At 52.1% G+C, this 13648-nt stretch overlaps 1 protein-coding gene across 1 annotated transcript; it reads right to left on the bottom strand.

Moving 5' to 3' along the window:
* Positions 1–89: 89 nt before the first annotated feature.
* On the bottom strand, positions 90–13258 carry SLC44A4 (solute carrier family 44 member 4). Its single transcript, XM_043449980.1, has 21 exons — positions 13164–13258; positions 11245–11293; positions 10698–10771; positions 10481–10559; positions 9433–9532; positions 9227–9349; positions 9010–9070; positions 7517–7601; positions 7348–7431; positions 6812–7047; positions 6625–6724; positions 6025–6117; positions 5668–5770; positions 2170–2420; positions 1988–2082; positions 1773–1876; positions 1588–1661; positions 1297–1367; positions 1099–1193; positions 924–1008; positions 90–327 (listed from the first exon to the last, which is right to left on the bottom strand). Exons 1-21 carry the CDS (start codon positions 13198–13200, stop codon positions 206–208), a joined length of 2121 nt encoding a protein of 706 aa, XP_043305915.1. The 5' UTR covers positions 13201–13258; the 3' UTR covers positions 90–205.
* Between the last annotated feature and the right edge of the window lie 390 nt (positions 13259–13648).

Genomic DNA, 13648 nt, shown 5'->3' with positions numbered 1-13648 from the left:
GCACGTCATAGGGGCGGGGCCTACTTTAAAGAGCCGGCGAGGTTAAAAACGCTGCATGTAAATCTTGGTTGAAATTAAAGTCCAGAGAATTTTTGAGAAAACAAAATAGCAATTTTTTAATAAAATCTTTTTACTACAAAAGCGTGATCTGGAAGGCGGGGAGGCTGTACAGGCGGGAGACAGTCCGGGATCAGGGCTGCGTCTCTCACTTCTTCCTCTTCTTGTCTCCCGGGGTCCCCTTGTTCTTCTTGCCCAGAATCTTCAGAAGGCTCTTGGACATGTAGTAGGGGCGGTCCGCTGAGCCATCGTTCCGCTCCAAGTCTTCCACTAAGGCGTGACATAGACCGTAAGAGTGAACCTTTGGGAACCAACCCCACTACCTGGGAAAAGGAGGCACTGAGACAGCTGCCTTGTTTCCAGACTGCACCACCACGGGCTGGTTTTGGGGGCAGTGTAACCTATGTAATCATGTAATCATGTCCTCATCTGTAAAGTGGGGTGAACGATACTATATTTCACAGCGTGATAAGGGTTAACGGAAAAAATACATGTCAGTTGCTTGACAGAGAGCCTGGTACACAGGAAACTCTGAATAAACGCATACAGTAGGGTAAGGAAATTCCCACTCACTACAGCCACCTGCTGGGAAGTCTCCTGGGGCTAATTTCATCCCTAGTTTTTCTCTGGGAAGATAGCAGAAGCCTCTGCCCTAGAATGCCCCTTCTTGAAGAGAGCCCAGGAGCTTGGGAGCTCATTCCCTCCGTTCTTCCCAAACACCTGCCCTGAGGATGTTAGAAGAGGTTCTGGCTCCTGTAAACTCACAAAGTCACTGTTTCTAGAAGCACCACATCTCCTAAAGAGCCTGAATGATCTGGTACTTTTAAGTTGAGGAGAGGAGGTAGGGAGGCTGTCTTGTCACTCACAGAAGCAGAGGAAGAGAGTGTCCACACACATTCCAAAAACGCTGAAGAAGCCGCTGGCGATGAGGTAGGCCCCTAAGATGGAGACCTGGAAGACACAAGGCTCCCAATAGTGTTCCTTTGGGGAGTTGGAGAGTGAAGTGGGGGTGGGGGGTGGGGGTGGGAAGGTGTCACTCACCATGATGGGCAGCCAGTAATAGTTGAGTTGAGGATTCTCAAAGTTTTTACCCAGTCCAGGGATGCGACCCGTGAAAAAAAAGAAGGACAGGACCCCTATGGGAGAGATCTGGACGTCACAATCACTCCTCTAGGTCACCTCTTAAACTGTCCAGCACCCCTGTCCTCTGTTCCTTTAACTCCCTGCCCTGGTCCTTACCGACACCTCCAACCACCAGCAGCTTCCCAAAGAACAGTAGCAGGTCTGTGACTTTGTCCAGGACGACCACCCTGTATAAGGTGTTAGAATAGGTTGGGGATAAGAGGCCTGCCTGGGCTGGGAATAGAACTGGCTGCATAATTTACTGTGATAGATGCAAAATGAAAGCTGTTCACATTTCAAGATGGAGGCAGCAGAGGTTAAACCAAGCTCAAGTCCCTTCTGAGCACAGCACACTTGTGGGTGGGAGATGACAGGGGTGAGGTAGCGGGGTGGTGGTGACAGCCTGACCTGACAATGTTCCGCATGAGCAGCATGAAGGCGTTTTTGGCTGAGACACAGAAATTCTTCCCGTAGATGGCAATCTGGGTGAGGTGGCAATTTCAGAGTTAGCTGTGGCGAGCTCACCTGGGTCAGGGCGGGAGGGCGGGGTCAAGAGTGCTCAGAGCAAGGGGTTGCTCATATAGTGCGCTCACCATGATGTATGCATTGCGGTTCAGGAACTTGATGAACTTTTCCAAACACCAGAGGCAGCACTTGAAGCAGCACAGGATACAGCGAGTCAATGGGTTCTGGGCTCCTGGGGGTAAGAAAGGCTCATGTTTGGTCACTGGCCCCTGATAGGCACCCCTGCCCCATCAGGGATACAGCTGATTAGCCCAGCCTCGGCCAGCCCCCAGCCTCTGCTCACCTCTCAGTTTGTGGTCAATGTATTCCAGGATGACCCGGGCTATCTGCACCAGGGTCAGGATGAGGGCTCCAAAGGCTAGTGACCCCGTGTGGTAACTGCAGGGAATTGGTGGTCAGAGGCAGCCCCAGGACCCCTGGGCCTCCTAGGTTCACAATTCCCCCAGTCCTCTGCCCTGGACTTACCGGAGTGTGCGCAGGAAGGCAGAGCCAAGGGGAAAGGTAGGGATGTCCCGGGGCTTGTGGAAGGCCCAGTAGAAGGAAGCAAAGGCCCCAGCCAGGACACACTGGCCCAGGGCCAATACCCAGTTGATGGTCCAGAATAGGCCCAGAACTGCATAGATTTGCAAGTTGAAGAGAGAACGCTGTGCCAGGCCTGTGGACCGGTAGCCCTGGAAGACGCACATCAGCCCGGGACAAGAGGAGTTCACTTGCTCCTGTGGAGGAGGGCAGAGGAGTCTTGTTCCCAACCAGCTCCTGCCCTCCCAGAGTAGAGGGTGGAAACGGACTTCCCACAGCTGGGGAAGCCCGTTCCTTCCAGGAGATTTATCTCTGGGTTCAGACAGGGTTCGGCTTGCCTATCGTGTGAGCATAATTTGTTTCCTTCAGTCTCCAGTCTCTGCAATAGCACAAGAGCTCCCAGGCTGTGTTGTTGCTGCGCTGCTGCTCAGTCGTGTCCGGCTCTGTGACCCCATGGACTGTAGCCCACCAGGCTCCTCTGTCCATGGGGTTTCCCAGGCACGAATACTGGAGTGGATTGCCTTTTCCTGCTCTAGAGAATCTTCCTGACCCAGAGATTGAATGCTTGTCCCTTGTATCTTGTGTGCTGGCAGGCAGGTTCTTTACCACTGCACCACCTGAGAAGCCCTGTGGCTATAGCCAAGCCTTAATGGTATGGAAGTAGTGTGACCAGTGCCTAGCTCTCGCCTGGTACTCCATCAGCTGTCCTCTTCCAGAGCAGCCTCTGCAACTTCAACCAAAACACTTCCTAGCAAAATTGAACAGACTGGGTACCAGATGATACTAAGGAATTGTTCATTTTGCTTAGTGTGATAATGGTGTAATGGTTATGCTTTTTAAAAGTCCTTATCTGTTGAGATCCATCCTGGTATATTTATTGATGAAATGGCACAGTGCTGAGAAGTTACCTCTTAAAGCTCCAGAGAAAAAAAAATTGCAGGCGATTGGGGAATCGGTGGGGAGACAGAGAAAAAGAACAGAAAGCTGAAGGTTATGGAATCTGAGTATGTGGATTCTCCATGTTTGTGTGTGTCTGAAAATGTCTCTAATAAAAAGTAAAAAACACAGACTTGTCTCCTAAAGCAAAGGAAATAGACAAGTGGGACCTACTAAACTCACAAGCTTTTTACACATTAAAGGAAACTGTTGAAAAATGAAAAAACAACCTACTGAATGGGAGGAACTATTTGCAAATGACATGATCAACAAGGGATTAATATCTAACATATAAAAACAGCTCATACAACTCAACATAAAAAAGAAAAACAAACACACACACCTAATTTAAAAATGGGCAGAAGAACTGAACAGACATTTTTCCAAAGAAGAAATGTGGATGGGCACCAGGCACATGAAAAGGTACTCAACATTGCTAATCATCAGGGAACTACAAATCAAAACCACAATGAGATATCACATCATACCTGTCATCAAAAAGAATACAACAGATGTTGGCAAGGATATGGAGAAAAGGAAACCCTTGTACACTGTTGATGAGAATGTAAATTGGTTCAGTCACTGTGGAAAACAGTGTGGGAAGTTTCTCAAAAACCTAAAAATAGAACTACCATTATGACCCAGGAATTTCACTTCTGGATATATACCACCCCTCAAAAAAAAAAAACCCCTACTAACCGGAAAAGATCCATGCTCTCCCAATGTTCATAACAACATTACTTTCAATTGCCAAGGTGTGGAAGCAACCTAAGTGTCCATCAACAGATGAATGAACAAAGAAGATGTGGTGTATATCAATATATACAATGAAATACTACTCAGTCATAAACAGGAACCTGTGCAGCAACACAGATGGACTTGGAGGATGTTATGCTAAGTGAAATAAGTCAGACAGAGAAGGACAAATACTGTATGATATCACTTATATGTGGAATCTAAAAAATACAATCAACTAGTGAATATAACAAAAAAGATGCAGACTCAGAGAGGATAAACTAGTGGTTACCAGTGGGGAGAGGGGAGCTGGAAGGGGCAATATAACTACTTGGTATGAAATAAGCTGCAAGGATATATTTACAGCATGGGGAATATAGCCAGTGTTTCATAATAACTATAAAATGGGTGTGCCTTTTAAAAATTGTGAATCACTATGCTATACACTTGTAACTTATATAATATTGTACATCAATTATACTTAAACAAACAAACAAACTTCTTTTTCCACGGGACTTCCATGGCAGTCCAGTGGTTAAGACTCCATCCTTTCACTGCACGGGGCTTGGGTTCTATCCCTTGTCAGGGAACTAAGATCCCATATGGCACGTGATGCAGCAAAAAAAAAAAAACCCAAAAACTAAAGTTTTTCTATAAATTGTGACAAAAATCTTGATAACTGCTGAAATTGATTGTATGTTTGCAACTTTATAACAAGAGGGAAACTACTTTCCACTTTTTATGTAATTGTGGGTTTGTGTCCATTACCACCACTAGGTCCTAAGCAAGTTGAAAGCAGCAACTACTTCATCTGGGGCTTTGTGTAAGCAGTGCCTGGATCTTCCTTAAGTGGATCCTCCTTAAGTGATCTCCCTGTCCTTTTTCAGTGTGTGACAAATGTCTGTGGGCGGGCTTCCCTGGTGGCTCAGGAGTAAAGAATCTGCTTGCCAATGCAGTAGACACAAGTTCCATCCCTGGGTTGGGAAGATCCCCCAGAGAAGAAAATGGCAACCCACTCCAGTATTCTTACCTGGGAAATTCCATGGATAGAAGAGCCTGGTGGGTTATAGTCCATGGAGTCTCAGAGTGGGACACAACTGAGCAACTAAACAACAATGCCTGTGGGCACAGCCCATGGTCCCAGTTCTGATGCAGTGGCCACATGAAAGCTTTGACAGTAAATACCCAGCAGTCCAGCCCCAACTCCCTGGGAAGCTCACAGAAGAGAGTTTGGGGAAGCAGTTTCTCTCCCAGGCACCCAGGGAACCCACCTGCCTATTGCCTAGAACAGTGTGTTCTGAGGAAGACTAAAAATAACCTAAACAAAACCCACCTACGGATACCAGCTCCTATCAGGTGCCAGCCATTATACTAAGCATTTTCATGTACCCAGGGTCCTTTCATTTTCTCGGCTACCCTGAAGCACAGATATTAAGGTTATCTCCACTTTACAGGTAAGTGAACTGAGACAGAAAGGATGAAGTGGTTAATGTTCCTCTGGGCAGAGAAACATCCTGAGGAGGGAGGGCGATGTTCTGGGATCTGCCTGCCCCAGGGCCTGGCAGCACAGCACACCTCCTCTTCCAGCACAAGGGGCAGGAGAGGTACTCAGTGGGAGATCTGGAGTCTGTTAGGGGCCTGCTGTGTGACCCTGGGTGAGCCCCTTGCCCCCTCTGGTCCTGTCTCCTCCACACAATGAGGGATTTGGACCACTTGGCCTCTAAGGTCCCCTCAGCCCTCTTGATGCCCTCCATGACCCCCCCAGATCCTCACCATGGGGTTGCATGATGTATTCATGGGCGCTTTCTCACAGCCGGGCAAACTGCTGTTGGGAGCCCAGAACACATACTGGGGTTGCCCCGATGTGGCCAGGAATCCAGAAGGGAGTCAAAGAAAATGTGGTGATGGGGGGCCTCCACAGATCCTCTCCCCTCCTCAGCCATCCCTTCCCAGGTGCTTGAGCAGGTTGTTCACTGCACAGAGGGGCTGAAATTCAGCCTGTGCTTGCTCTTTCAAGGTAGGGCTGTGTCTGCTGGGCAGAAGGGGTGCTTTCTTCCCGTGACACTAGTATTGCCCTGCCCCCCACCCCCAAGGACTTCAGGAGGGGTGAGCCACGTGTGCAAAGGATACAGAGCAATTATAGCCCAGTAGGCAATGCAGACAAGCAGGAGGGCAAAGGTGACCAGCGGGTAGAACATGGTGGACATTATGTATCCTACAGCCCTGTAAGGGAGATGAGAGCAGTCCATCAGTGAGGCTAACCCCTCCATCCCCACCCCCCGTCCTCTCTTGGGGTTGACCCTGGCACAGGCCACACCTGTGCCCTCTCCGGGGCCTGCCCCATACCCCTAAGACTGGGCACACAGTAGGTGTTCACTGGAAGAACTGAATCGAATAAATCAGGCTCAAGAGAACTTTAGAGGAAACTAGAGTCACAGAGAAGCCACCAGGGGGGGCTTTAGGGACAATAAGGGCCTATTTCCTATTTTAGGCACTCGACAAGACACTAATTAATTTAATCCTTATGACCACCCTACAGTATAGGAACTATTATTACCCCCATTTTACAGATGAGTAAACTGAGGCACAGAAAGGCTAAGCTACATAAAAGTGTTAATCACCATGCTATGCTACCCCCTTTCCTCCACTGCCCTGTCACCTTTCCAGGGCTCCCATTTCGGGCCCGCCCCCTTTGCCCTCTGCCCCTTCTCTTTTCCGGGCAGGCCTGACCTGCTGGCCTCCTTCAGGAGGGCGATGGCAATGCAAATCCGCTGCCGCAGGAAGATGAGCATCAGCAGCAGGATGCCTTCGAGCACAGCCAGTATGATCACTGAGGGCAGACAGGGGCAGAGGGGCCTGCGTCAGGGCCAGGGCAGCTTTTGGGCAACCAGTGGTTCATGGTAGGCAGGGCACTCACGGGCAGCTAGCCAGGTCTCCTGAACGTTTCTGTAGGCACTGAGGTTGGTGGTGAAGCCCAGCTGGGAGATGGAGGCACCCTTGTCCCGCAGCACGCGGTATTCTTCCCAGCAGTGGTAGATGCCATACGCCAGCACGCCCAGCACCCCTATGATCAGCACGAACACCAGGGGCCCAGCCACCAGCCGTAGGAGCAGGATGAACAGCAGGCTCAGAACCAAAGCCACGCCTAGCGCACTGTGGGCAGGGAAACACAAGTGAGGGTCACCCCACATTGCTTGTATCTTTCCCTGTCCAGAGGCCCACAGATGTCTTTCCTCAAAGCCCTAATGTCTCCAAATCAGAACCACCCTATCCCCACCCCTACCCCCCTACACACCCTTTTTCTTATAAATCCTGTTGGACTTGGGATCCATTTGGATCTCTGGCTCCTCCTCCCCTGCCCAAAGCTTCTGTTTCAGATGGTGGTCTAGGGGACAGAAGGGGCACAGTGGGGAGAAAGGAAGGATGAAAGGGCAGAGGAACCTGGTGACTCACACAAGAATCCAATACCAGGACTGCGCAAAGTCTTCAAAGATCTTGACACTGATGTCACGGGCATTGAGGCTGTCGAAAATACCACTGTTGGAGAGAGACAGAGTCAGATGGGGCTGTGAGCGGGAAGGGGCGGGGTGGGACAGAGATGGAGGGGCAAGAGAGTGCCCACCTGATGCTCTGGGAGATGGATGTGTTGGAGATCCCTGGGAGCTTGGGCACCGTACTATTGGTCCATGGGAAACAGCGCCCCAGAGCTGGAGGGAGAGAACCGGGTGGGAGGCCACAGAGCTGACTTCAAAATTTCTGGCCCCCACCCTCCCACCCCCCAAACTGCTGCTAGGACAGAGTAGAGAAGGGTTCTGCACCCTGCAGAGGGCAGTTCTTGACTCCACAGCAGAAAGAGAGTGCCTGCCCCAAGGAGCCCAGTCTGGCTTCTTTCACTGTCTCTTCATGCCCCTTCCTCCATGCCCTGCCACTGCCTAGGTTAGACCCTCCTGCCTCTTGCAGCACCTCCACTCCCACCCCTGCCACCCTTCAATTCAGCCTCTGCTAGAGTGCCTGGGAGACATGGCATAGCCGGGACCTGGCATTCTAGGCTCTAGGTCACTCTGCTAGACGCCCTACTCTGGAGAGTGCCCACACTCCTTGACGTTCAAGCTTTAAGTCCCCATCGCTTGAGCCCAGCCCCTTTCCCCTCCCCTCTGTACCTTTGCTCTCCCTCTCTAGAAATTCCACCCATTATGCCCCATTCAGCTCCATCTTCATCTCCCCTCCTCCAGGAAGCCTTCTCACCCCGCCCCCCGCCCCTCTCCTCTGGCACCTATTATATGCCTACAAAGCCATTTATCACCACCCTCACAACAGCTTTGTCATGCGTGCTTTGGCATTTACATTCTAAAGATAAGAAAACAAGGTTGAGAGGCTGAGTCATTTACCTAAGACCACACAGCTGGAAACTGCTAGAAATTAAACCCAGATCTATCTGATTCTGGAGCACTCCTTTGGAGATACTTCCTATTATACACATTGAGAGTTGGATATCTTTTCTCATGCTATAGTTAATAAAAATTTTTTTCCCTATACTTTCCATGAGGTTTGCACGATCTTGGCTCCCTGCCCAGGGATCCAACCCGTTCCCCCCTCCAGTGGAAACACAGAGCCCTAACCACTGAACCACCAGGGAATTCCCCTCAATTTTCTTTTTTTCTTTTTCTGCTAAAAATAGCATTCACTACTGGGAAAAAAGAGCATACAGGGGAAAAAAAAATCAACCGTGATCCATCACCACACAGTCCCTTTAACATTTGGGTGAACATCCTTCCAGTCTGTTCCTGTGCCTGCACATAAATGCACATGTGTACATTCACCCATGTATGTTCTCTTGGGAATCTCATGCAACTGCTTCGTGAACACCTCTGATCTCAGCACCTAGGAAGTGGTTTTTATCTTCACTTCACCTGTCCCTGGAGCCTGGCATGCAGCAGGTGCATAATAAGCACCGGTGATCTGACTCCAGGATGATCAGCAGAGGAAAAAAAGCAAAGACCTGATGTCTGTTCCTATTTTGTTACAGAGTAGCTGTGTGACTTGACTCTCTCTGAGCCTGCTTTCCTCAAAAACCTAGGACTGGATGAAGTCTGAGAGAGGAATGTGGCTTCTCACCTGGAGTGGAAGGCAGGAGGAAACTGGGGCAAAGCTCCTGTTGCAGGCTTTGGAGTACTGGCTGGAGGGTGGGGGAAGACAGACAGACAGACACAGAGCAGGATGAAGGAAGGAGTCATCCCCTTTCTACCACCATGATCATCTGCCGCTCCCCCTCCCATCCTCCCTCATTATGGAGGCTCCCGGTGACAGCAGGGATGTTAGGGGCAGCACTCACCATATTCCCAGGCACCCCTGGCAGACAGAATTTCCTATTTGCTGCGAAGACCTGTTCGACTGTCTGTGAGAACTGGCTCGGTTCCACGGTCCATGGGACTGTTGGGCAGGAGGATACACACACCTGGGGGCAGAGGGCATGCTGAGGGGCTGGTACCCAGACCCTGGGGGGAGATCGAGGGACAGAGGCAGGCCCCAGACTCTGACCTGGGGCGTGGGGCATGTCAGGCCATTCTGGGCGATCGCAATGATGTTAGTGTTTAGGACGCAGCTGAAGATGTTGAAGTATAGGAGATATGGTTTCTCTCTGTAGGAGAGAAGGAAACATGTGCATCAGGGCTTGATCAAGCTCAGTGAAAGAGATGGACTGCCAGGGCTGTCCCCCAGACGTGGCCAGTGTGACCCAGACATGCACCACCCAGCTCCTGACCGCAGGAAGCTCAGCCCAGCTGGGGAGGTGTGGGAGACACCCGAGTGTTTCCCAGAGAAACTCAGCATTGCCGCTGCTAACAGATGGTTAAGAGCTTGAACTCTGGAGCCAGATCATCACCCAACTTTATGACCCTAACCACTCACCACCTCAGTTTCATCAGATGTAAAATGATAGTACCTACCTCCCAAGGTTGAAACGAGTTTGTGTGTGTAAAGTGCACTGCCTGCCTGGAACATAGTCAATGCCATATGAATGTTAGTGTATTTTTTTTTTAATATTTATATATTTACTTATTTATTTGGCTGTGCTGGATCTTCTTCGTTGCATTTATACAGGATCTGTGGTTGTGGCATATGAACTCTTAGCTATGGCATGTGGGATCTGGTTTCCTGACCAGGGATCAAAACTCGGCCCCCTGCATTGACAGCATGGCGTCTTAGCCACTGGACCACCAGGGAAGTCCCAGCGGCTTCACTAGTATCAAGCGTCTCCTGTATGCTGGGACTGAGAGTGTTGCTTCTGGGATCATCCTTGTGTTTCAGAAGAGGAACTCCAAGTTCAGAGAGGTTGAGTCTCTTGCCAGAGATCACAGACCAGAACTTACTTAGTACAGTTGGAGATGAAAATGCCCGTCTCTGAACTCTAAAACCCATGCATTCAACCATGACTCTGCTGCCTCCCAGTTCGGGGCGTCTGGGAAGCCCCTGGCCAGCAGTGGGGGCTGTTCTACATGGTGAGATTCAGGGAAGCTGAGGAGGAGTGGTCCCCTGTCCATCCCCTATTGCATCTCCTTCTTGCCCCCTTTCCTGCCTTCATACTCACTTGTTCTCCCCGATCCCGCAATAGGCCCCCGTGGAGTTCCTGGGGTAGAGGACTTGTTTGGGGTCTCCGTACACCCAGGCTGCAGATAGAGACATGCAGATAAATCACCAGGAGGGGAGGCACAGGGACTTAAGAGGGAACAGCCATGGTATGGTCCCTCCCTGGGACAGTAATGTCGCCCAGCCACTGGCCCAGCTCTGCCCAGCCAGAAACTCACCCAAGATCCCCACGGCGATGTAACCCAGAATGAAAACGAAGAAGAGCACACAGCAGATGATATCTGTGCAGCTCCTGGGAGAGAAATGAGGGAGATACCTGGAGAGAGGGTGCTGGGGTAGGGGGAGCATGGTCTGGAGGAGTCATGCTTTGGAGAGTTGGGGGGATGCTAGAAAGTAGGCATGGGTAGGTTTCATTTTATAACTTTTTTTTTTTTATTTTAAGGAAAACCTTTTCCTGGATGGGTAAACTTTCTTCTGAAGTTTAACACAGGAAAGGGCACAATTCAGAAGTGCTCAGCTGAGTGAATCTTCCCAAAGGACACATGCCCGTGTAGCCAGCTCCCAGGTGAAGACACAGAATGTCGCCAGCAGCCCAGAAGGACCCTTGGGGTCCCTCCACCTATGGCAGTCTCCCCAGGGCCACCACTCTCCTGGGGCAGGAGTTTTTCCTCCCACAAGTTTCTTAACAATATTCCAGTAAATAGAAAGCAGAACCAAGACCCTGCCCAGCCCACTGCCCCCACCAGCACAGTGCCCAGAACTTACCTGTTCCTGATGGGACCGCGAAAGGAGGGGTCATATTTGGCTGGTTTCCCTGAAGGGCAAGGGGAGGAGTGTGGGGAGTAAGACATTGAGAGGCATCTCTTTCCCCCAATTTCTAGTCTCTCCAAATCCCTCCCCACAGCAGGATCTACCCTAAGCCCTGTCCTACTGGCCCTCAGGAATATGGAGGGAGAAAGAGAGGGGCAGGGCTGGCAGGAGGGGAGAGTAGAGAACAGGGAGGGTGGGATCCAGGCTTGCTCAGCAACTTTGCTGCTCCCTGTGAACTCCAACCAGGAGGCCTTGGAGGTAGGGGGGAAGGGCGGCCTTTTATGGGTCATTTACGCTCGCACCTCAAGGCTCTTCACCTCCTTCCCCGACCCTGGCTCCTTTCTTCTTTTCTCTTCTCTTTTCTCTTCTCTGGCTGGGACGTGGGATTCTGTGTTCAGTCATCTCAGTGGCTCTCACAACCCAGTCCTTGTCCCTTCTCCTCGGGCACAGTCCCTCCCACGCCTGCCCCAGCCCTTCCCTCCACTCTCTGGCCCCAGGCTGTGGGGAAAGAAGTGGAGCCAAAGGCATCAATTCCTGTAGGACCTGGAGAGGGAGGAGACCCACCCCCAACGCTGTAGACCTCCTGCCCCGAAGGGACCTTAGTCCCCAGCTAATGCCAGTCTCCTCTCCGGGGGAGCGGTCAGGCTGACACCTGAGCCGGCAGTTGAGATTGCTGTGGCCACAGGTCCTGTTCCTGGTCCTCCCTGAGTACACACGGGGAGGAGGTGGGGCCAGGCCTCCAGGGTCCCATGTGGGCGCCGAGGAGGGAGGACACAGGGAGGGTGAGAATGTGGGAAAGGGTGTGGCCCCTTCTCCCAGGTGCCCTGGACTCTGTCCCTCCTTGGTTCTGGGACATGATGTCAATGATTGACCCAAAACCTCTCCAGGAAGTCTGTGGGGCGTCCCCACTGCTCCCTCCCCTACCTCCCTTCTGACCAAGGCTTGCCTCGGGCAGGTCCCTCCCTTGGGGTTCCCTCCTTTCCGGACCAGGGCAGGCCCCTGAACCCCAAGGACTCTCTGCAGGCAAGCCCCCAGCCCTCACTACACACAGGGATCCCAGAAGCTGGTCCCCGTTTCCTCTCCCTGCAGATTCCCCCACCCCGCCCCCACACTAGTCCCCAGGACCCCTGGGGCAGGCTCCCAGCCTTTGTTCCTCACAGACACTCTGGAGACAAGCTGCCTCCTTCCTCCTCAGGCCTTACCCTTCACAGGAACCCAGCAGGCCGCTGCCTCTTTCCTCTGGGCTCCCTCCTAACAGGGATCCTGGAGGCAGGCCCCCAGCCCCCTCTCCACCAACATCTGCAGTCCCAACTCCTCAGAGGGGCCCTCAGCAGAACCCACTCCCCCTGCCATTCCTCACAGTCCCTGGCAGGCAGACCCCAACACCTTTCTCCTCGGAGACTCAAGAGTCCCGGCTGAAACTCCCCCTTTTCTCAGGGACCCCAGCTGTTCCTCCCATAGCAGCACAGAGCCTGGCTCACTCCTGGAGCCCCTGAACTCCTTCCCCCACTCAGGACCCTGACCTTGATTCCTTCAGGCTTCACTTCCCTGCTCTGAGGGTCCCCGGAATCCAGACGTGACATTACCTCCTGCTCCCAGGAACTCCAGCCTCCCTCCTCATGGAGATCACAGCTTCACTCCTCAAAGGCTCCCAGCAATGGTCCCGTCCCTGAACCCCATCCTCCTCCAAGAACCCTGACGCTATCTCCTTTCTTCCATCAGCTGTTTCCTGGGTCCTCCCCTCGGGGACCACGACTGCCCTCAGCTCCTCTCCTTGGGGTCAACCCAGCCACCATTTCCAGAGCAGGCTTCCCCTCCCTGACCGGGCTCCGGGCCCCTACCCCAGCCTCACCGCCCCCAGCCCTCCGCCTCACCGTAGGCCTCCTCGTCCTGGTCCTGTTTTCCCCCCATGGCTCAGTCTCCCGGAGTGATTGGAGCCCGGGAGACCTGGCGGCTCACCTGCCACCAGCCCCGCCCTCTGGCACACGTCACAGCCCCGCCCCTGCCTGTGGTCCCCGAAACAGAGTTCCTCCTGGACTCAGCTGAGCACTGGAAGCTGGAGTGCGGGAAGGAAAGCCTGGGATGTGTCAGGTCAGGGCTCACGGACCATGGCCTGAAGAACTCACACACTCTAAGAAAATCCTTTAGAATTCTGTAAACTACTTCCAACTGTAATACAGCCACGCCCACGCTCTCCTACAGGAAGATTTAAGTGTGAAGATGAGACCTACCCTAGACTAGACTGCCCCACAGTAATCCCCCCCCAACCTTCCCTTTCCCCTGGAGGGCTATCCACACCGGCCACACGTGCCCAGCCTCCTTCCCAACCCCTTTCTGCCCCTTGGACCCACATTCCCTC

This window comes from Cervus canadensis, chromosome 28, assembly GCF_019320065.1.
Source record: "Cervus canadensis isolate Bull #8, Minnesota chromosome 28, ASM1932006v1, whole genome shotgun sequence".
Lineage (NCBI taxonomy): Eukaryota > Metazoa > Chordata > Mammalia > Artiodactyla > Cervidae > Cervus > Cervus canadensis.
Note: the sequence above shows the minus strand (reverse complement) of the source record. Positions and strands in the feature narration are given on the sequence as shown.